At 42.5% G+C, this 24479-nt stretch overlaps 1 protein-coding gene and 1 non-coding gene across 9 annotated transcripts in view; one reads left to right on the top strand and one right to left on the bottom strand.

The window, feature by feature from the left end:
- Positions 1-24479, top strand: part of CDKL1 (cyclin dependent kinase like 1) — a 50706-nt gene that overhangs the window by 17576 nt on the left and 8651 nt on the right. For all 8 annotated transcript variants that reach the window (XR_004137360.2, XM_064485937.1, XM_064485941.1 and 5 more), the window contains exons 3-7: positions 7102-7223; positions 17394-17466; positions 19877-19967; positions 20534-20734; positions 23178-23260. Coding sequence is in view for 7 of the 8 variants with exons in the window: in XM_064485937.1 (XP_064342007.1) it covers positions 7102-7223; positions 17394-17466; positions 19877-19967; positions 20534-20734; positions 23178-23260 (570 nt within the window). In the remaining variant the exon portion in view is untranslated. The remainder of the gene's footprint in view (positions 1-7101; positions 7224-17393; positions 17467-19876; positions 19968-20533; positions 20735-23177; positions 23261-24479) is intronic.
- On the bottom strand, positions 23928-24001 carry TRNAT-AGU (transfer RNA threonine (anticodon AGU)). The gene has a single exon. It is a non-coding gene; the product is annotated as a tRNA-Thr (tRNA).

Here is a 24479-nt window from a genome sequence, read left to right as displayed (position 1 = left end):
CACTGGTCAACCCAGAAACGTGACCACCAAGGAGTCCCTAGGGTAGAGGTCACAAACAGGGGCCAGGCAGGTAGGGGAGAAATGATTCATTTGCATAATATATATTTTTAAATTTTTTATTTTTTAAAATTTTCAGGGGAGGTAGTTAGGTTTATTTATTAATTTTTTTTAATGGAGGCACTCAGGGTTGACCCAGGACCTTGTGCATACTAAGTATGCACTCTACCACTGAGCTATACCCTCCCCCTAATAATATTTTTTATTTATCTTAAAATATGCAGTTATTTCTACTGCTTGTACATTCTCCCACTTTTGATGGAAACGTGCACATTAAATATCTCACTTATAACTTTAAGAAAATTAATAATGGAAGAGTGATGATAAAGGGCAACTTTTACTTGGCCTTAGGGGCAGGGAGTGGCAGGGACCGGGATGAACTGAAGTACACAGGCCTTATCTAAAGTGGACACCTGCTTCTCAGCCCCCACTCACTGATGCCACAAAGACCGCAGGCCCACGATTGCTAAATCTCCAGTGTTTTCACTGGAGAATCTTGGTAACCAGAGTTTTAAAGTAATGTTCCTTGATAGGAAATGTTGACAGCTGGTACAGAATTCTTCAAAATGCTATGGCCAAACATTTGACCTTAGAGGATGTAGAAGCCTCAGTTTATCACAACAGATGGGTGGCCAGTGAGGACCAGGGGCCGATGACAAGATGGAGGAAGCTGTCCTGGAGGTGTGTGCGGCATCCTGAGCTCTGTGCGGGAAACCGAGTCAGGCTTCGGTTAGATTCAGCAGATAAAAATAGAGTTGTTTTTTTTTTTTTTAACATGAGAGAAAATGCTTCACTTCGAAGCATAATAGGAAATATCCATATTCAAAACACACAATTAAAAGAAGACTGAAATAAAACAGCAGCAGCAAAGGCAGAAACTTTATATAAGACAAACTAAATCTGAGTCTGAGCTGGCCCAGGCTTCTAGATACAAAATTCCTGAAGGAAGGTGGTGACTGGCCCTGTAAGAGGCACTGAGATCTTTTAAGACTGGGCCAGCACAGATCAGAGAGCTGGTGTTATTCCTCAGACCAGGCCTGAGGCTTTGGCTTCACATACTCATAAACAGGAAGGCATTGTAATTCTATATATGTTCTATATCTTTATAGAATATTTGGTAATCTAGTCTGCGCTATTAAGACTACTTGTACGTATAATAAACATGCTGAGTAAGCCTGTACACTGTCCATCCGTCATGTTGCTTCTCATCTAATTCCTCCGAGAGCCCTGAAAGAAGTCCATTCAGGATGGAAGTAGAAACATCCAAACCTTTGTGAATGCATCACAGTATTACAGCCATGATTGAGACCTCCAGGCTACCTATTGCAAACTGGTTTCAGGGCCAAGGGTGTCCCTCTGACTTCTGCCCCTGAGATCAGTGGAGTCAACAGAGAGAGAGGAGTAAGGTGGTTTGGGATGCTGAATCCGCACCATCTGGCTCCTGGTCTCAGCACTGCACTGACGCTGCCCCCAGCGAGGCCGTAAGAGCCCCCTTGGGAACGCCCCTGGGGCACCTCTCAGGCTTCTCCCCCGAGTTCTCAGCAGCAGCGTCACCGTGGACCACTTCCTCCTTCCATGCTATCTTGGTGGCGTCATGCTCCCCCGTCTTCTCTCTTATCTTGGGGAGACCTTCTTCCCTTTCCCCTTCTCTGCTTCCCCCTTGTCTACCACACCTCGGGGTGCTGGGTTTCTTGGGCTGCTTCCTTCTCGTGCTTCTGGGCCATCACTTCTATCCATGGCTTTGCTTACACTCACGCTGACTCCCCAGCTTTGATCTTCAGCTCAAGCTCCAGCCAACCTGATGACTTCACTTCGTATCTCATAGACCCTGTCAACCCAACGTGCCAAAACAGTCGTTTCTTCCTCCCACCCAAGCCTGCTCCTCTTCTCAGTGATGGTGCCACCACCTGCCCCCATTATATAAACCTGTGGTCATCCTGGACACCTCCCTCTCTGTCGCCCCTCACCTCCAGTCCATTACCACATCCTGATTATTCTAGTAACAAAGTCTATCTCCAAACCGTGCTTTTCTTGCCATCACCCCTGCCTCTGCTCTGTTTCAAGCTCTCAGCTATCAGCAGCTCTTCATTGGTCTTCTCTCGCCATATTGCCTCCTCCAAGCCATTCTGTATCCTGCCCCCATACTGCGCTTTTGAAAACCCACATGGTATCGTATTACATCTTACTAAAACTCTTTCCAGTAGCTTCCCATTGCACTTAGGGTAAAGTATGAATTTCTTTCTTTGTTTTTTCATTTTTCAGTTGTATTAGGTAGAATTGTTACAATTGGACTACACATATACAGTGTATTGCATGTAAATACATATAACAATATACTGCACATATTTTTGAAATTTACATATATGTACTGTTCGTTGTTTCTAATAACGTTTAGAGCTTTAGCTTTTTAAACTTACATAGTTATTAAAGGAATAAAGCCAACCACAAAGTAAGAATTAATTCAAAAAGATACATATACCCTGCTGTTAACAGCAATATTATTTATAATTGCCAAGATATGGAAACATCGTTAAGTGCACATCAATACATGAATGGATAAAGAAGATGTAGCATATATATGTAATGGAATACAACTCACCCATAAGAAAGAAGGATATTTTGCCATTCGCAGCTCTTCCTTCACTTTTTTTTCCACTTCAAAAACCAGAATATTATAACTGGCATATAAACATTTCCATTGCATCAAAAAGAACAAAATTCCTAGAAATAAATTTAACCAAGGAGGTTACCTATACTCTGAAAACTGTAAAACATTGATAAAGGAAATTGAAGATGATACGAAGAAATGGAAAGATATCTTGTGCTCTTGGATTGGAAGAATCAACATTATCAAAATGGCCGTACGACCCAAAGCGATCTGCAGATCCAGTGCAACCCCTGTCAAAATACTCACGACATATTTCACAGAACTAGAACAAACAATTCCAAAATGTACATGGAACCATGTAAGACCCCAAACTGCCAAAGCAATCTTTATGGGTCTTTTTTTTCCCTCGTTCTTTTTGTTCTCTTTACTTATGGTTTGATGACTAGAGAAGTATAAATTTCTTAGCATTTTGTGCAAGGCCCTGCAGAACCTGCCTTCTGACTGTCTCACTGGCATCGGTCATGTACTTGACCCACAAACCACACAGTCTTGCAGTTCCTTAAGTGGCCTGAGTTCCTCCTGACTCAGAGCCAGGCCCTGCCTGGAGAGCTACTACCCATCTGCCACTACACCTGCCCTTGGTCTGGTCTGTCCTTTCTCACCCTCCAGGGCTCTGTTCGAGGTTACTTCCTCAGGACAGTTTCTCCAAGGCAGCTTAGACTCTTGAATATGGAGGGCTCATCATGGCACTTCTTTGTTTAATGCCTGAGCCCTCTGTTCCTTTACCTAGAATGTCCCCTGTGCCTTGACCGGTGCCTGAGGCTGAGCAGACACTCTGTGGATCTGTGTTGAGTAAATGAATGTAGCCAGGACAGGCACTGGCTTCCAAATAGCTGCAGCGCGGGAATGTTCTCAGGTCACCCAGAATCCTGGCAACCTAGGGAGAGTTAACAATTTATTTTAAAATACTTGTAATTTAATATTTATAAGTCTTAATTAGATTTAGTCTTGAAGATTGATTTTTCCTAAATTAAAAAATTTTTTGAAAATAGGTTGAGAAATGAGTTATTAGCTATTTGCAGTTATATAAAAGTTATCTCACGGAGGAGGATAGGAGAGGCAAGTGGTTTAAATATCGTGTGACACCTTCCTGTGTTGCTGGAGGTACTGTAAGCCCTCGCAGGAGGTAAGTTTGACCGTGTGCATCGCAGCCCTACATGTCTCTATGCGCCTTGATGACACGGCAAAAAGTGGTGTCACGCTCCTGGCAGAGGTGTAAATACGTTTGACTCTTCTGGAAAGCAGTTTGGCCACATCTCTTTAGAGCTTTATGTTGTATTCCTGGGGCTCTAAATGGTACCTAACTAACGTCTTACATGGCTACCTTCCTCAAGGAGATCTTCCCTGAGCACTCGCCACCCTTGAGCCAGGTACGCTTTACCTGGCTTTTTGTAACACTTATCACATCTGTAACTACTTGTTCAACATCCGTCTCCCCTCCTGAGTTCTAAGTTCCATGAGAGTCGGGGTGGTACTTGTTCCATTTGTCCCTATATCCTTTGGACTGGCAGAGTGCCTTATGCACATCAAGATAAATACTCACTGAATAAAATGAATTGAGAAAGCCTCCTACATAGAAATAGACTGAGCCCCAATAAAAATATTGATAGTTAACCGTCCCAGAAAGGATAACATGTCCTGACACTGTCGTGGGTGCTTTATGTCGTGAAACGGTCACTGCGGCCCTTGAGTTTCCTGCTCTCACAGATGGAGGACTGAGGCACAGAGACGTTAACTAGCTTGTTCCAAGTTCAGATCAACCAACTAGTGAGTGGTCTGTCAAAACCTTATTTGTAACAGACAAAAATTGGAGACAATCTATGTTGTTTGAATGGAATATCCTGCAGTTATTTAGAATCTAGGTTTTCAAAAGGTGGGTAGTAACAGAAAGATGGGGGTAATATAATATTTACAGCCCCCTAGTCCAGTGGATGCTGCTGTGACAGTGCCCTCCACCGGCCACATGGCACCCATGCTTGGGTTCCAGAGTTACAGCTCTTAGTTCTCACGAGGTGTGTGGGGCCGGGGCAGAGGCCAGACAGAGAAGGGACATCTGGAGGATGGGAGTGTTTCAGGGAGGGAACTGGGTGAACAGGTCCTGAAACGAGAGGCTGCGTGAACCTTTGAGGAAGTGAGAGAAATTCAGTGCGTCTGGGGGGAAGTTATAAGAGATGAGGCTGGAGAGGTAAGCAGAGGTCAGATGGAGAGGATCTTTGAGTTTTATCCTGAGGCAGCAGTGCCCCTCGTGATCACTGCCGGCGTGGACGTGACAAGTTGCAGGTGCCTATCTTAGCATCTGAGAAAGTCCAGGTATTAGTTTTGGTAGGAGAGATACATTTGTACTTTTACTAGAACAGTTGGCTGAAGTTGTAAGTGAAGACTACATATGGAATGTGGAAAATTAAAAGAATCTGAGATTTGAGGTCTGGGCCTACAGGCAAAAATTTTTCAGAGCCTGTAAGAAAATCTTTGCTTTCAGCTAATTGTCCTAAAGCTGCCTTTTACCCTCTTTGAACTGGGTTGTTTGCTTTCTGTTTGAGACATCTGAGCCAATGCAGTTCTTTGTTTTAAAACCGTAGTGGGGGGTGGGTAGGATATAGCTCAGTGGTAGAGTGCATGCTTAGCATGCATGAGGCCCTGGGTTCAATCCCCAGTACCTGCATTAAAAAAAAAAAAAAAAAAGAGTAGTCAGTTCTGTCCTCCTTTGTCTGGAAAAAGTTAGTTCAGGCTAAAAGTTTCCATTTAGATACAGTGACCTAAATGTGGGGTTTTAATAGCTTGGAGTGCCTTCTCTTCAGAGGCTAATGGGCTTTAGAGTATCTTGGCTGTTTTATGTTGGTTTCATCAGTGTAACATCTGGAGCGGGAATTTCACATCTTAAAGATTCAGAGGGATTTTACAAAGGAAATGGGCGCATAACTGCCTTTGTGAGTACCTCTGTTGCCGGCTGTTTCTGTCCTCCCTGTCCACGCAGACATGCTAGAGCGTGCAGCTCGAGGGCCTCAGCTTTTCTCCTTCAGCCTTTTATCACGTATGGATTTTGCCTGTGATTACTACCTCTCTCTACATGGCGAATCACCTGGAGGATTTTGGAAAGATTCCTGAGACCAATTCAGGATCTCTGGGGATGCGGCCTGGGCAGCTGTAGTTTTCAAAAGTTCCCCTGGTGATTCTGATACAGGGTTGTCTACTGCTGCATTAACAAACCACCCCCAAACTTAGAACCTTAAAAAGAATGATTTCTTGTTTCTCACAATTCTGTGGCTTGGCTAAGTGCTCCTTCAGCTGGTGTGGCCTGGGTTCACTCAAGCAGCTGTGCTAGGTGGGGGTCGGCAGGGGCTGAGCTCAGCTGGGCACCTGGGCCCCGCTCTGCTCGTGGTGTTTCGTCCTGGCTGCTTCAGGGCTGAATCTGGGTGGGTCTGGTGATTTGCTCTGACTGCTAGATTGAGGCAGAACTTACGTCCCAGGATTCCCGGGATTCCCGAGACCAGGCCTTAAGAAGCCTCTCGGCTTCCTCCTCTGCTCTCTTAGATCATGGCCTGGAGGCCCTCCCACCCTGAGGAAAGTTAACCATTTTTGCTCTCTCCACAATAGTTTGCCTAGTTGTAGTGTTGCCAGTAGGATCTTGGACAGAAGGGGCCAGAAAGCCAAGTATAAGGTTTATCTCTGCCAACACCACCATTCATTCCTGGCCATTTTTTCGCGGATACACACCTTCAGGCACATCAGATTGGAGAATCTTCCTCATTTTTCTGTTTTAAAATGTTTCATCAGCCTAGGAAACCTGGTTAGCCTAGGAAACCTGGTTTCCTTGTTCATTCACAAATATTTATTGAATGCCTATCATGTGCAAGGCCGGTGCTGGGGGTCCATCATTTTGAGTAGACGAGAGAACACAGACCCTGATGTCATGGTCCTTGTGTTCTGTGGACTGTATCTGTTGTGTTAATGACAGGATATTAGACAATCAATTAAACAATTACCTAGTAATTCTGAAGGGTTCACATTTCAGGGGGCCTGCGGGGGACACTGAACCAGTCTGGGGAGATCAGGGAGGACCCTTTAGGAGGGGACATTTGATCTGAGTCTTAAAGGATGAGTTTGTATTAACTCAAAACCACCTCCCTCTTTTTCATTCTTTTTTTTTCCAGCCTTCTCATATCTCTCTTTGCCTTCACCCACCACCTGGGTTATGATAATTTTTCACTTACAAGCTGCTAACAAACAGCTCATGAAGTCAGACAGTACTGTTTACAGCCTTCTTCAATCCAAGACAAGAATTTTTTCTAAAAGACAGCTTTCTTTTATTGGACCAAAATTAGAGACAGCTGTCTTTGACAACCTCAATTTAGCACCTTGCTTTTTTGTGTTTTCAGCAACTCAAGCACCCCAACCTTGTCAGCCTTATTGAAGTCTTCAGGAGGAAGCGGAAGCTTCACCTGGTGTTTGAGTACTGTGACCACACCGTGCTCCATGAACTGGACAGACACCAGAGAGGGTGAGTGATCCATGCCTTACAAATACAACACAGCAAGATGCGCCAGGGCTTGCGAGGGAAGATTAGCAATGACCTTTTTTTCAGATTGGGCAAGGACAGCCAGTGTTTGGACAGCATACTCTGCTGCTGATGGGTTACCAGAAAATGTTGGGAGGGATTAACAGGTGCACACCTGGTATTTTATATATAAAATAGATAAACAACAAGGACCTACTGTACAGCACAGGGAACTATATTCAATATCTTATAATAAACTATAATGGAAAAGAATCTGGAAAAGTATTTATATATATAACTGAATCACTTTTCTGTACACCTGAAACTAAAACAACATTGTAAATCAACTATACTTCAATTTAAAAAATAATTTTTAAAAATGTTGGGAAAGAGATCATAATTAATCATTTTCATGAAGTAGCAGCGTTATCAGGTTTAACTTGATTTCTTTAGCACATTATCTCTGATAGAGGCTCTCTCGGTCTTTAAGAAAGAAAAGGCAGGGTTGAGTTACTCCATGCCTGACTTGGGAAATGTGAGGACTTGGAGATTGAAAGGAAGGGTTCAAAGACTATGGCCAAGAGGAAGTTTAAGACTAACACAAACGTGGTGCTTCATCTAAAGCAGTCTGGGTGTGTGGTCTGCTGTATTGGTCAGGACTTGTTTGGTTGGTTACAAATGACAAGAACCTAACTGAAGCCAGTGTAGGTGGAAAAGGAATGTGGTGGTGGCTGTAACCGTGAAGGACAAGTGTGACCTGGGAGGCCCCGCTGATCTTACTGCACATCTCTCCCTAGTGTATGTGACGCCTTTGTGTGCAGTAGAAGACTTGGTGAGCAGACAGAGCCTTTGTTTGAAAAAAGGAGGGGAATTCCCTCCCTCTGGTTGAAGGTAGCCCCTTGCCAGGGTGTGCAGAGTGCAGGGTGGATTTTGGCTCCCAGGCACTCCTCTGCTGCGTGTTTTAAGGCAGAACGCCATAGGTGGTGGAAGGAAAAAATATGAAATAGAAAGCATGGCCGCAGGCTTTTGCCAACCTATGTAGCCATTCTAGAAGAAAGGAAGCTCTGGAGGAAGGTAGTATTTGCATAAAAGTCCAGTGGGAGACTCTAACTGGCTCTTAGCTCTGGTAATGCAGCCAGTCACTGCACCAGAGGGAGAGAGTAACATGATTAGAAGGCCCTGGGAGATAATTCAGAGTGGGTCAATCAAAGAAGACTTCATAGAGGAGGTGGCCTTTGAGTTGAAAGGTAAGAAGAGAGGTCGAACATGGAAGGATATCCCAACTCCTTCTTTTGCAGTGATCTGGGGAGCCCAGCTTTGTCTGGGACAGCACGCTCGGTGCACTGTAGATCAGAATGACGGCATGGCGCCCCATCCTGGCTTACGTTCACACTCCAGTAGCTGGAGGCGGAGGCTTTTTCAAGTCTTGCCCTAGGACTTGCTTTGCTGTGTGGTGGTGGTTATATATGATCCACCGTGACCTCTGAGCAGATGGGATTACAGTGGCTTATGGTTTGTGAGTGACCGTGGCACAGGCTTTTCCTGTTAATGTACACAACCAGAGACAGCCAAGAGAATGGACACCTTCCTCCCTTCAGAAAGTCATTGATACAGAGAAATTATGTGTTCAAGGGCAAAAGCATTTAGTATGTTGATGTTTGTTGGCCCTTTGACAGCTTGCAAGTGACATTTCAGTGAAACCTGTTAGTGTAAGTTACTGGGAGGTGTTATAGGGAGTTTGATTAATCACGTTAGGGTCACTTGGAAACACTGATTAGTAGGGAGTTGTAAGTAATTGGGAATTAGTCCTTTTTTTAGCATATATAGTTTAAGCAGAAGGAAAGAAAGGATGAGGAGTGATGAGTCTTGGAAGCAGATTTTTAAATTTTAATTCCACTGGCTAAAATCTGTTATATGTGTTCCAGAAAATGCTTTAATATGGAGGTGGGTCAGAGAAGGGAAAGACCAGTACATATATGAGTGGTTAAATACGAGCAACTTCATTTCCAAATGATGTGTCATGGTTTGTCAAAGATAAGATTGACTTAAGGAACAGTAATAAATGAGCAAGTTTGAAAATAAGATTTATTCTAAACCAGATCATATCCATTCATTTTTAAGCTTAAGGATTTTTGTTTGTGTATTTTAAAAATAAAAGTTACTTTCCATTATACTGTTTGGCAATTCTCTGATCTATTTTAAATGCAATTTCAAAATTTTGCTTGTCATCATTTAAGGAGTAAATGTTATTAAACTGTCAACCAAAGCTTTGAAATTCATAGGAAACTTTTTTTTTCAATTTAGAGATCTCATACTATAAAACAGAACTTTGTAAGTACATTCCCAGTAAATGTGGGTCAGTATCTGAGACCTGTAGCAAGCTGCTTCCCGATGTCCTCACCTGTAAAAATGAGAGTTTAGTAGCAGGTAAAGGGTAAGGGAACTTCCAGCTCTATAGCGTTATGAATTGATGATCTAATGCCCTGGAGCTCAGAAGACTCTGGGTTCTCCTTTAATTTCGTATTTGACCTGTTAGACAATATTGGCAGAGCTAATGCTGGTGTTTTCCCTGCCTGGAGCTATGTTGGTCCTCCCTGGGTTTGCACATTTACTCTAAGAACACCCTGTAATCACTACATTTCTGGGTACAAATTTCTAAAATATAAAGTGGATCATACCACTTCCCTACATAAATCCTTTAATAGCTCCCCAAAGCTTCCTGGTGTGGTAAAACCTCTACATGGGATATGAGATCTCACTTGCTCTGCAAGATCGCCCCATTTCCCACCAGGTTCCAATCCCACAGAATCATCTGCCTTCTAGGCTTCAGGGCACCTGGGCTGCCCTGCTTTCTCTACTCTGCCTGGAAAACTCCTGCTTGCACTTAGCTACAGCCTAAATGTGACCTCCTTGTGATGCCTACCTTAGGAGAGTCAGGAGTCCCTTCCTCTGGTGTCCTTTACATCTTCTGGGATTATTTATATTTGCACACTAAACTAGAAAATCTTCAAGGCCAAGAGCTGTACCTTCCTCACCTGTGTATCCTCAGTATCTTCCAGCTTCATTCTTGGCACTTGGGACATACCCCGTACTTTTTGTGGAATGACTGAGTCAGGAGACCAATAGATTGATACTTACAAGATGATTTTAAAGAAAAGTAATCATAACAGTGTTTTATTTTTCATTTTTAAATAGTTTGATTAAAATTTTCTAAACCCTAATATTGTCAACAGAAATTATCAATACACTGCTAGAGCAACCTGTCCAGAGGACAATTTGGCAATTTGGCAATGGGTCTACTTCTGATAATTTACCACAAGAAAATAATTAAGTATATGTGTAAAGATTTAGTTCTAAAAGTGTTTATTGTTAAAGTGTTGCTTATAGTGAAAAAATTGGAAACAACAGAAATGTCCAATGATAGAGGCTTGGTTTAGTAAATTATAGTATGTCTTTACAGTGGAATACAGTGGAGCTGCTAAGAATCATGCTTGTAAGATAAAACAAACATCGACAGAAGAATGTGCATGAGCGATTGCAAAATGAAAAAAAGTGATGCTATAATAAAAATACATATTTCATTTTCATAGAATTTATATATAGGTAGAAAATAAAGAAAAGTCGTTAAAATGCACATTTTAATAGTGATTATCTCTGAGTTATGCTTGTTATAGCTATTTTTCTTTTTTAAGATATTTTCTCCGTTCTCCATTTATTACCATGGCAATGTTTTAACTACGAAAAATAGCTGTTGCTAAATCAGATTCAAAGACTTGGCTCTACTTTGAATCTGAAATGGATACTAATTCATCCTTTTATTAATATGTTTGTAACTTGTCGAACTCCTTTGGAAAGCTTTTGGAGAACTTTCACATTTATTCATTACTAACAAGCAAGTTTATGACCAAAGGTAATGTATCCTGCTACAGTGGCATAAATATGTTGCCCAATATAATTCTCAGTGCTGTGTTCGTATGGCTTATGTTCACTCTCAAACAAGCATATTCACATTCTTTATCTTCTGTAGGACTTAATATGCTTTGTACTTACTATTCTATAAACTACTGGTGTCTCCTTTGTCAAGGTTTCGAAAACAGCTGGTTCAGGTGTTCTCTCCTCACTTTTCTGCCCCTGAGTAAGTGCAGCCAGACACAGTACTTTCACCCATTTTCTCCTGTGCAGATTCCACTACCAGTAATTCCTCTTCTGATTCTTGTAGTGCGTTCAGAGAACATCTGGTGGGTAAAAGGTATCACCTAAAACGTTCAGTTTCTGACAATGGATTTCCAGAACTTTTATAAAACCCTAAAAATCACTTTTTTTAACCCTAAAAATCTTTTTTAGATTAAAAGTGATATATTGTTTGTTGTAAAAATGTTTCAAGTGACACAGAAACATATAGAAGTAAAATTAACAGTTTGAGAAACTGCTTTCTAATTACTTTTCTATGCATATATATATTTAAAGAGAGTGTTCTCTAAACTGTTCTTCATTTTTAAAGTATATTTGGGAGCTGTCTCCCTAGTCATACATACCTACTTTTGTATTTTTTAAATGGTTGTATGGAATTCCATTGTGCAAATATACCATGATTTCTTTATTCAATTCCCCCATTGGTAAATATTTAGATTGCCTTTAGTTTTTCACTATTACTAACAAGGCTACAGTGAACAACCACTTGCGTAAATATTTCTAGGATAAATGCCTAAGAATGTATTATTTCTACAAAAGCCTGGCCAGGCCTTTCATCCCCATCTTTGCTGTAGCCTTGTGTAGAAATGAAGCTTTGATGGATGTTGCTTGTGTGGCTCTGGTAATGTGACAAATATTAGATGAGTGGTGGACAGGACCGCTGCTGTATTGAGAACACTGGGAAGGGATCCATGTTCTTTCTTCGTCATCTCTTATTTCTGAAGGAAGATTTCAAAATCATTTGATCTCTTCACTTTCACACAGCAGTTGTTTATGTTTCTCTGTTCATTTCAATTTTGTTATCAGGACATTTAGGGTCACAATCCATCCTTCCCAAAACTTGGAGAGACAGAAGACTGCTTTCTGAGTGTTATTTTGTGAAACCAGCACATCATGCATCAGGGCAGAGATATGCAAAGAACTCTGAAAGAGATAGGATGGCTATGGGGCTGATTAGATTGACTGATGGTGTGCATTTTATCTAAGGACAAGACTTTCCTGATTTGGAGACGGGTGCAATTAAGCCATCTCATCCTAAAGGCAATAACCAGTCAAATTATGTACTTTTTCTCATTCTGACTCTTTGCTCACCAAACACCATTCTGATTATAACTTGACTTTCTTTACAGAATTGCCTACCAGGAGAGCATAAACTGGCACTCAGAATTTGAACATGGATGAAGAAATTGGCTTTCTGGTTTTATATATCAGGCTAGTAAATTTGTTTAATGTTCACCTGCCCTTTTGAAATGGATACTGTCTTGGTGTGCTGACAAAATTAAGTGTCTGCATCGGCAAGCCGAGAAACCATTGTAAAAGGAGCCAACCTTGCCCATTGTCCTTCCAAACAAAGCACCACATTCTCAGTGTTGCTGTGATGGGATGACTGATTGCCGCCCCAATTCTTATTCTTTCATATGCATTTCTACATATAATTTTTAGATCCATTATTAATAACTATAAGATATTACATCTAGTTATATTACCCTCTAACTATTCCTCCGTTGTTGAACATTGAGGCTGTCTCCAATATTTTGCCTGATAAATGATTCTGCTATCAAAATCTTCCTACAAATAGATTTTTCTTCTTTTGCACTTTTTCTTTAGAAGTTCTCAAAATGGGATTATTGGCTCATAAGGTTTGCCAAACTGAACAAATCTACCTTATCACCAATGATATGGATTTATATATATATTTTCCATATAGTTATACCACTTTGGTGCCTATTATTAAAATATATGATGAATGAATTCCATCAAACATATAAGGAAGACAGCAATCCTACACAAACTCTTTCAGAAAATATAGGAAGAAGAAACATTTCCCAAATCATTTTATGAGGCCAGTAGAGCCTGATACCAAACTAGACAAGGACATTTCAAGAAAAGAAAATGACAGATGAATATCCCTCCTGAACTTAGGTGCTCAAATCCTTAGCAAATTAAACCTAGCCACAGAGTGTAACAAAGAGTGACATACCGCTATTTCTTGATGTATTAATTTTTAGACATTATCTACAAACTTCCTGTTATGATAAAGGAGGCTTTAGCTCTTACACCATCATTTCCTCTGCTTCCCCTTACTTCTCCCCACCAAACAGTTGCATTAAAATTTTATTAATTCAGTATTCACCGTTTCCATTAGCATGCCTATGTAACTATTACTAGTTGAGCATTTTACCATACTAGGGTTTCTTTTTGTGCTTTTTCTGCAAATTAATATTTGCCGTGCTTAAACTTGCTTATTATTCAACCCTATTGCTAACTTGCCCCCACTGTTTTTAATAGCCTCTCAGCATACTTTCCCACAGGATAATCACATCAGGTAATCCGTTAGTTCCTTTTCTCCCCCTTGGTGACGGCCTGCCGTTAGACCCCCATTGTCTGTCTGTCTGGCTGGTTGTACTTCAGGCAGCCGACCAGCTGTCCTCCTGGGACTTCCCTTTGCTGTCATCCTTGGAATCCCCTCTGCATTCCTCTCTGGTTGGTTTCACTACTCTCTGGATCTTCTGTCTTCCTTCCTCTGGGTTTACTTACTTATTGTGGCCATGCATATCCTTCTCCAACTGGTTAAAGAGACAGTACAGTCACACAGACATCCAGACCGCAGACATTTCTAATGACAGTCCCTCACTCCTCCTTGGAGCCAAACACTTGGGAATCTTACACATTCCTGGGGATGAAATCCCCAAAGCAGGCAGGAAGAACTCTGTGAGGTCACGCTGGTGGAGGGCCCAGCAGTGCACTTCCCCCCTCTTCCCACCAACGGAGGACAAATTCCATTCCCCCATCCCCAAAGGAGTGCCTCTGCTGAGCTGAGCCACAGCCCAGGGGGTCCAGAGGAACCGCTGTGGCTCTCACCTGCTCTCACCACGTCTTGTCTTGCCAAAGATACTGCAAGCTGCCAGAGGGTGCGATCATGTCTCGTATTTCTCTTTACCTTCTGTGTAGTTCTAGTCAGGCCTTAGGAGGAGGTGAAATTAGATGGGTGTGGTCAACCCACCATCTTAGCCCAGAAGTCCTTTGAGATGCTTTTGTCCGTTGGCTTCAGTAACACTGTGTTCCTCTGAGTGTCCTCTTAGTTCACGTGGTGCTCAACCCCAGTCTCCTGATCTCTACATGCTGCCGGGCCTTGAGGCTTGACATTCTCTCCTTTTTCTGTATTCACTCCTCAGGTGGCTTCGTTTGGTCCTAAGGCTCTAAATGCCATCAATTTGCTTATGCTTCCCAGGTGTATATTTCCAGCTGGACCTTCTTTCTGAATTCAGAACTCTCTTCCCAGAGTCTTCCCTTGTACGAATGAGACACATGTCAACCAATCCACCCTCTCCTCCCTGAAACCAGCTCCTCCCCCATCATTCTCCACAGTAAAGGGCCCTACCAGGAACCAGCTTCTCAAGCTAAAACCTTGGTATCATTCCTTGATTCCTCTCTGCCTCTCACATCCAGTCTCTCAGAAAATCCAAAAGACTGTTTTTAAAATATAGCCCCACTCTGGCCGCTTCTAATCACCTTCACCACTACGTCAGATGTCGTCTTAAGCAGAGAAGCTTTCTGGGGCACCTGTATAAGATAGCACCCTTTCCAGCACAGCACCCTCTGTGCAGACCTGTGTATTCAGCCATAATACAACACCATGGAATAGATTCTCTTTTTCTTCCTTTCCGTATATGTAACTCCCTTCTCCAACGGTGAAAAGCTCAGCTTCTATCATCATCAGCTAAGAAGGATCTTAGAGATAGGTTCTGAGGCCCTGGCATTCCAGAGAAGAAACAGAGGAATAAAGAAGTGAAGTGACTTGGGCATATATCCGGAGAAAACTCTAATTGAAAAAGATACATGTACCCCAGTGTTCATAGCAGCACTGTTTACAATAGCCAAGACATGGAAGCAACCTAAATGTCCATCAATAGATGACTGGATAAAGAACATGTGGTATATTTATACAATGGAATAATTCAGCCATAAAAAAGAATGAAATAATGTCACTTGCAGGAACATGGATGGACCTAGAAATTATCATATGAAGTGAAGTAAGTCAGAGAAAGACAGCTATCATATGATATCACTTATATGTGGAATCTAAAAAAGATAACAAATTTTATTTACAAATCAGAAATAGACTCACTGACATGGAAAAAAAAAACAAACTTATGGTTACCAAAGGGGAAAGGGGGCAGGGAGGGGTAAATTAGGAGTTTGGGATTAACAGATATCTACACACTACTATATATAAACTAGATAAACAATAGGTCCGACTGTATAGCACAGGGAACTACATTCAATACCTTATAATTACCTATAATGGAAAATAATCTGAAAAAGAATAGATTTATATATATATAACTGAATCACAGTGTACACCTGACACTAACAACATTGTAAATCAACTATACTTAAAAAAAAACTTAGAAAATTTTCAGTTAAAAAAAAAGAAAGAAATGAAGTGAGTAGCCAACCTAAGATGACAGTAGGTAGCTCATACGGAGTTTTTGCTTTTGAGAATTGTGTAACTGTGCTCAGCCTTAGAGGAGCATTCACTAATGCTTTTATAATTTACTTTTAAATGCTCCTTTTGCGTAATTTCTTTTGGGAAGTGTTCTTAGAGGTCAAAATTGCCTGGTACTGAATAATCTTACATTAATACTTAATTCATTAAATAATCAAAATCTTTTCTGGAAAAAGGTGGAGGCCGGGGGGAAGTACTTTCCCTGAAATTTCTTCTTCTGTGTTGTATTTTTCTAGGCCTTCTTTCGAGACAGGTGAGGTTTTTTTGGCACTCGTGCCACTAGAATAAGGAAGAGAATTTAGAGAAAAGTTCCTTCAGGCCAGGAATGTCCCAGCTCTTCTTCCTGGAAGTGGCCTCTTCATTTCCTCCACATTGTCCCACTGTTCCAGCATCCTCTTATCTGCTTGGCAGGATTTCCTGAACATCTGGCCTGTGACAACAGTGGCCTCAGAGCCCCTCCCAGAGGCTGGAAGTGACTTTTTTGGGTCACCTTGACACAGATACTCAAGAGTTTCCTCCCTGGTGTACTTACTTGTTCTGGCTGAGGACCACAACAATGTTGTTTAACGTTTGATTCGTAAAAATAATAAGTCCAACTGGTGGGGGGCGGGGTGTCTCTGAAAATAAATGTACTCTGTAGTTCATTTTGCTTATGGCCTAATATTTTTTTTAAAAAAATGCTTTCAGAGGAGGAGGTGTTTTTTGAGTTGCACAAAGGATCTGCTGAGGCCACTGGTTGCCCTGGTGATGTAAGCTTAGAGTCAGGGAGGCAGAGCTGGGAACAGTGGCATAAGGTTTAGATGCTGTGATGGGGACACGGCAGGAAGATGTGAGCAGGAGGCGGCTGGCCACCACAGAGGAGCAGTGTGAGGAAGGAACCAAGATGCCTATGTGGGCGTTGAATTGCAGGAACTTTGTTGCATGGTGCGCAGTCTAAACCTCTTCCTTACCTGCAGTAAAATCTTCATTACCTTAAAAAAAAAATAATGCTGCCTAGGGAGCCTGAAGAAACCAGGTGCCCATCTGTGGAAAACGAGTTCTGCTTCAAGGCAATCAGCTGGGGCAACTTGAAAGAATAAACAGCGTCTTTTATGCTCGACGTTTACTCGCTTCGCATCAGTGAAAAGCTCCCTATAGAAATGGAGCCCCAGTTACCAGGCAGTTCCCAGAGGTGTCCCAGATGTTCCAGGTGGGCACGAGTACTTGTTAAAATGCCTGTGGGTCTCATGGGCCCTCCCTCTAGACAGAGACGTTAGCTAGCATTGCTGTGACCTTGCTGTCCCTGGACTTCAGCGATGTTTCAATCACACGCTCTTTACTCCTTGGAATGCTGGTGCCGCGAGTTAGATGACTGTGTGTCACCTAGGATTTTTCACTGCTTAAGCCTGTCTTGGTTTACTTTCCATGAATTCCATGGCAACACTAAAGAATGTGTCTGTGTTGCTTCCTCTTCTTTTTTTTTTTTTTACTAGGGTACCAGCACATCTCGTGAAGAGCATAACTTGGCAGACATTACAAGCTGTAAATTTTTGCCATAAACACAACGTAAGTCTCATGCTCTCCCTCTAAAAATCAGAAGGCTGCCCTGAAGCTGAAGGGGAGCCTTTGAACAAAGTTTATATCATAGTTTTGTGGATAGAATTTTTCACCCAAATCTTCTTAAGCCTCGTTGGGGTAAGTCGAAGCTAAAAATGCCAACCTAGCTGTTCCTTTTTGTTCAGGTTTTAAAGGTGCATCTGTATGATTTTAAGAAAGTGGTTATATTTACAGTGATTAGAAACGACTCAGATTTAAGGTAGAGTTCCACTCACGTGCAGTTGGTGTTGGCCTGAAATACTCTGCAGTTGGGTTGGGGAACCTCAGGTGACTTGTGCATGTTGAGTTGCAGTAGGTGGAGTCCACATGCAACGCACATGTGCTAGTGCCTGCCTTGGTGAGACAGGAGCGCCCAGTCTGCAACGAAGCAGCCAGTGGAAACCTCGAACACTGGGCCTCTGCTAGGCCTAGGGGAAGGCACAGTGGACCGCTGCCCAGGTGATGTGACTCAACAGATGCCAGGAAACTTGCTGCTCCCTCCAGTACAACACTGCCTGCTGCCTGCACCCAGAAGCCAGACTCCAATATCAGAGCTTCAATCTGGCCTCAAGGGCAATTTCACCACCCTAGTCGTTGTCCTAACAACTGCCGGGCTCAGTTTAGCTGGTGGGGCTGAATCCCCTTCCTCTCACTGTTCTAAATGATTTTTTTTTTCCTGAAGCTGCCTTCCCAGAATTAAATGTGAGAGTAGCTAGCACTTGTCCACCTAGCTGAAGGCTACGATCCTTGTCCAAATGCACGTTTACCAGGGAGCGTGGACCCCTTACACGTGTTGCCCTTTTCTGCGAGTGAGGATTGGTGGTTTCCTGAGAGTGAGTTTTATGTTGGGAGAGCAGGAGAGACTACAGAAAGTCCCTGGTGGGGAAAAGCAGAGACACTAAGAACAAATATAACGCATACCACAGTTCCCTGGAGAACCCCTGAAGCTGTTTGGCCACATGTGCATGGGGGGAGGGTTGCAGAAACTTGTAAAGAATTCTTAGAACAGAATAGGAGCTCTTTCTTGCTTACGAGTACTTCTGGCCATCTGTCAGCATGATAGTCAAGGGTGTACCCATTTATAGTAATATAGGAAGCCAGTGGTAAAAGAGTGGAGATCTCAGGGCCATTAATTGCTGAGAACCAGCTAGACTATAACACAGTAATTCAGAAATTGTCTCCCCAAACGCTTCCAGAATAATAAATACCCGTGGGGAAACACTGACGCAGAGCTCTCACCCTGAAGGTCCTTTGGAGTGAGAACTAGGCCAGGCCCAAGAGGGACCTCTGTCCTCTCTCCAGGTTCTAGAAAGTCAAGAACCTCCCCCCCCCCCCCGGGGTGTGGGCGGCAAGCCTCCGAGGGCCTGTCCGATGGCAGAAGGAGCCAGCATTCTTCTCCAGAGTGGAAAAGGCTTGGAAGAAGGGAAGATTGTTAGGAACCTGAACAGTATTTTGACCCAACTGTTGTTTTTATGTGATTGTTAATTAGGTTGTTGATTTGTTGCTTGTCCCCGCAAAATTGTTACTTAATAAGAAAATGTGAAGATTCTTCCACATTCCTCTAAGGGCCCGCTAGTAAACAATGTCAGCTGCGGTTTGGAAACCACAGGTGATTTGTGTCTAAACTACGGGGCGGGGGCTGCATCCCGTGGGGCGGAGGCAGCAGTAAGACTTGATGTGTGTGGGATGGAGCTGACATCTAGCGACTCCCCAGAGGGTGAGCGCTGCCTACGTTTGTTTATCTTGTGGGGATGAATGTCAGAGCGAATGTCAGAGCGGGAAGGGAGGTCTCTTGGCCGGAGCCTGCTGCCCGCCCTTCTCTGCCCCAGCTTATCTCAGCAGGCCCAGGGCTTGTCCTGTTTACCAGATGGAGTGTGTTCTGTTCTCAGTTAAACAGCTGGATTGTGAATTCTGCTTATGCACCAATTTGCAGCTCTTGCGACCATGATGCAGGCCTCACCCAGATCCTTTTAACATCTTCCCAGTCACCTAAAGGCAGCCAGATTAAATAGGACACCCAGTTAAATTTGAATTTAAGATAAACAGTCACAATATTTTAGTATAAATATGTCCCAAATACTGCATGGGATGTAGTTACACTAAGAACAGTATTTATTGTTTATCTGGCCACCCTTCTTTCACTTTTCCTTTCACACTTGTTGGTCCCTCGGGGGCCCTTCAGGAATGTGGGCCAGTTCAGGCTCTGACAGCCATGGTACTAGGTTTGTGTCTGGCTGCTGTTTTGTAGCCTGTTATCCAAAAGGTCAGTGAGAGATGTTCAAATGATTCCTCAAATATTTGCTAAATATTCATGTTTTATTTAGCCCATATGTTATAGTTGCTCCTTTATAATCTCTTTTGGTTTGATTTTTGTGACTAGTGCATACATAGAGATGTGAAGCCGGAAAACATCCTTATCACAAAACATTCAGTGATTAAGCTTTGTGACTTTGGATTCGCTCGGCTTTTGAGTGAGTATTGAAGATTTCTTTAGTTAAATGTCAAAGCCGGAAAGATTCTTTATACGATAAATGCTATAGAAAGCTAGTTTTTGGATATTTAGGGCATAGTTTGCTATAAATTACAATTCTGCAATTATTGAAAACATGTAGCCATACAGTGGTTTAAAAATGTATGCTGTATATAAATTCTACCACAGTAAAGTGCTTATTAAAAAGTACGTTACCCTCCTGATTTCTACCTTTTTTTTTTCCCCCTAAAATAGTACTTTTTAGAAGAGTCGTTTTCAACTTTGGGTGCAGATCAGAATCATCTGGGAAACTATAAACTCTGACTATAAAAACTACACTGATACCCCTCCAGGGATTCTGGTTTAATTGGACTGGAGTGGGGCTCAAACAGCAGTAATTTAAAAAATACTCTATTCCAAGTGATTTTAATTTGCAACCAGTATTGCGAACCGCTGATTTAGAAAAGCCACAGACGGGGCATGAGCTTGATTCCTCAGGTCTCCCTCTCAGTTTTGATTTCTCACTGGCGTTGCTCTCTCTCTGTTCCGTGTCCCACCACTGGCCAGCTGGATCGAGTGACTACTACACAGACTACGTGGCTACCAGGTGGTACCGCTCCCCGGAGCTCCTGGTGGGGGACACACAGTACGGCCCCCCGGTAGATGTTTGGGCAATTGGCTGTGTCTTTGCTGAGCTGCTGTCAGGGGTGCCCCTGTGGCCAGGAAAATCAGATGTGGATCAGCTCTATCTGATTAGGAAAACTCTGGGTAAGTGGTGTTTTTGTCCCACTTTTTGGGAAACTGGATAGTTTGACCCATGTCTGTGCAGGGCAGAGCCAAATTCCTAGTCTCACCTGGTGCCCTGTACTGTGACGAAAGAGGAAGACTCTCAGTCTCATTGAAAGGGCTCCATGAAAGGTATCTGTGTTTGTTTTAATAAAAAGAATCAACAATGTTGAGTCTGTACCAATTGTCCAAAAAGACGTAAGATTCTCTCTTCAGCATAGTTTGGATCAAGTTAAACTCCAAATAATGATCATAACAACAGTAAAAACATACATTTCCATAAGGGCCTGGCAGTTTACAGGATGCTCTTGTGTTTTGTTTCATTGTGGTAATTCATCCTCTGGATGTCCTTGACTCCAGCCGGCCAGGCTAGTTCGGATTATTCAGACGCTATAGAGAAGATGCTCAACCTGCTAAGTGTCAGGAAGAAAGGCTATTCTGATGCCACCCTTCTTGTTTTACTTTCCACCCCAAAGTCCATTCCTTTGTATCTACTCTTAGGGGAGGGGGGGAGGAGAAGAGAGGGCAGGAGAGGGACAGAGGAAAAGATTGATGATCAGTGATCCCCTTCAGAAGTCAAGGTGTTTAGCTACGAGTCCCAGTTTATTTATTTGGTTTTAATCGAAGTATCGTCAGTTTATAATGTGTCAATTTCTGGTGCACAGCATAATGTTTCAGTCGTACATATACATACATGTATTTGTTTTCATATTCTTTTTCATCATAAGTTATTACAAGATACTGAGTATAGTTCCCTGTGCTATATAGTAGAAACTTGTTTATCTCTTTTATATATAGTAGTTAGTACCTGCAAATCTCGAACTCCCCTCCCCAACCTCTTCCTGCTCTGGTAACCCTAAGTTTAGTTTGTTTTCTATGCCTGAGACAACTCCCATTTTAAAGCAGACTTCCGTCTCGAAACTCTTGTGGCATTTGTTATCACCATGTCTTGTACTTGCATCTTCCTAGAGATACTGTAAGCTACCTCGGGGTGAGATCATGTGTTTACTTCTATTTATCCTCCACCAGCATCTTCTTGGAGGAGGCAATAGATACTTGCTGGTAGCTTTTGTGAGTGACATAGAAGTCACCTTGGAGCCCTTCCAGGGGCACTCAGCTTTCCTTTGCAGTGTTTTCCCGGTGATTTTAGGGCACCCTCTCTGTGCTCCCCCCAGCTCTCTGATAGGAGAAGGTTGTTAAGGTACAGGCACTGTACTCGCTCGTAAGGATGCTCACTGAGACCTGGGGGAGGCTTTAGAGAGCACATTTTGGCTGCTCATCCAAAATGGGGAAAGCAGCTTTTGGATTTTAGTGAGAGGTAAAGTTCCAAAACAAACTGGTAAAATTAGATAACTGTTACCCTGAGATAAGGAACTCTAACCGAGTCCAATGGCAGCATTTCTGGTGCCCTGATTGGGAGATTTTTGTTGTTCATTCTGCTCTGCGAAGTGGGCTGGGGTGTGCCCCAAGGGCACCTTTTGAGTATCTCTGTATATTCTCTGAACAAAATTCCTCTTCAGGGGGAGGTATAGCTCAAGTGGTAGAGTGGATGCTTGGCAAGCATGAGGTCCCGGGTTCAATCCCCAGTACCTCCTCTAAAAATAGTAAATAAATAAATAAACAATTACCCCCCAACACACACACACAAAAGAAATAAAAAATTCCTCTTCAAACGTAATATCCCTGGAACTATACACGAGGGTGAGTTTAGCTGGCTTGGCTGACATGTGGACAGGGTAAGCCTCACATAATTCCCCAGAATATAGAATTGCTCCTTTTGTTTCATTACTTCACATCATCAGTGCTTCTAAACAGTATATACAATAGGATTTCCAAGCAATCACCAGTGAAACATGTAAAGGTGGTTCCAATTTGGAAACCTATTCCTTCTAGCTGGATCTTCCATGCCCGCCTGCCTTCCTTTCCTCCTTCCCTTCCTTCCTCCTTCCTTCCTTCCCCAAATATTTACTGAGTGCTTGCTGTGTGTCAGGCACTGTTCTAAGTGCGTCCAATACAGTTTTATCTTGACCCATCAGTATTCAGTGAATATGATGTTGATTTGTGGTTGCTGCATTTTTGCTATTTTTAAAAAGGCATTATTTTATTTGTGTGTGCGTGCGTGCATGTGTGTGTATGCTTCTGAGTTGTTTAGTTTGTATTCCTCAAACACTTTGTGAGCCCTTAAGAGAACCTTGCAGTCTTCACCTTCCTCGCACGTCTCCCTGGTTCCCTACATAGACTTAGCCCACTGTGGGTCTCCGTGCAGGTTGCTGGGGTTCCCTCAGTGCCTTCCCCTCTGACTGGAGAAGCAGACTCAGCCTTGGTCGGTGTAGGCACTGATGGACACAGCACCGATAGAGGAAAACCACAGAGCAGTGCTTGCTAACTGATCTAATTTTACCTCCTTGTTTCTTCTTGTCCAAAGGAGATCTCATTCCTAGGCACCAGCAAGTATTTAGCACGAATCAGTACTTCAGTGGCGTAAAAATTCCAGACCCTGAGGATATGGTGAGTGATCCATTTTGGAAAGAGCTCTGCATGTCAGAGTGAAGGTTACCGGGGTGTTTAAGTGGTGATGGTTCTCACTGGATGGTTGTCCATGGGGAGTTGCACGCTAACTAGGTTTTCATAGTTAGTCCCCTGCCTGAGCCCCATGGTCCACTCTGCCCTGGAAAATCAGTCTAAGAGTAAAAAGGAAAATTGGGGCAAGTTGGCAAGCAAGACCCTGGCCTTTACTGCTAATTTAAAGGCTGCTGATAGCAGACCTTTGCCAGTGTATGGGACAGGAATGTGGAGCTGCCTGCCCCGGCCTCACCTGCCCTTCATCCTTTTTAGCAGTTGAAGCTAAGTAGCTCAGAGCCAGTCAACTTTTAGACAATGACTCATCCAGGAAAAGCGGGCACTATCCAAATCCCATACCCTGCCGTGCTCTCACCCCCAGGCCATGGGGGAAAACGGTAATGAACCTGCTTGGCCAACCTCACTCTGGTACCTCCCTCTATGTCCAATGTGGGAAAAACACTCATTTTTCAAAAATTGAAAAAATTTAAAATGTGCATTTCCTAACCCACTTTTAAGAATTTCTTCCAATGAAACCATTAGACAAGGGCATAAAGGTATGGAATACTTTTTTTTTTTTTTTGCAGGGGAGGGAGGTAATTAGGTTTATTTTTAGAGGAGGTACTGGGGATTGAACCCAGGACCTCATGCATACTAAGCATGCGCTCTACCACTTGAGCTATACTCTCCCTCAGGTATGGCATTCTTTAATAGAAATCATTTCCTTCAGTGTCCTATCAGTAGGGGATTAATTAAATAAGTTATGGTATATCCTTACAACAGAAATCCCACATAGCCAGTAAAAATAACTGTATATGTAATCACCTGAAAAAAAGTCTGCAACATATTGCTTAATATAAAATAATACTTATAATTTGACATAATTTTAATATATTTAATAAATAAATGCCCAATACATATATTTACATGTCTAAATATAATGTGACAACCTCTAGAAAATCATGCAAAGATTTTTACATTTGTGAAATAAATGGCAGCAAGGATATATACCAAAATATTAACAGTGAATGTCTCTTTGGGGTGGGATGATTTGTTTCTTTCTTTATGGTTTTTTAAGATTTCTGAATGTCTTCTAATAAGGCTGTATGATAATGAAACACATTTCAGAGCACAGTTAAGGTCTGTGAAATCCTGAGTTTCTACTAAG

The sequence above is a fragment of the Camelus dromedarius genome, chromosome 5, assembly GCF_036321535.1.
Source record: "Camelus dromedarius isolate mCamDro1 chromosome 5, mCamDro1.pat, whole genome shotgun sequence".
Taxonomy (NCBI): domain Eukaryota; kingdom Metazoa; phylum Chordata; class Mammalia; order Artiodactyla; family Camelidae; genus Camelus; species Camelus dromedarius.
This window is presented reverse-complemented; position numbering and strand designations above follow the sequence as displayed.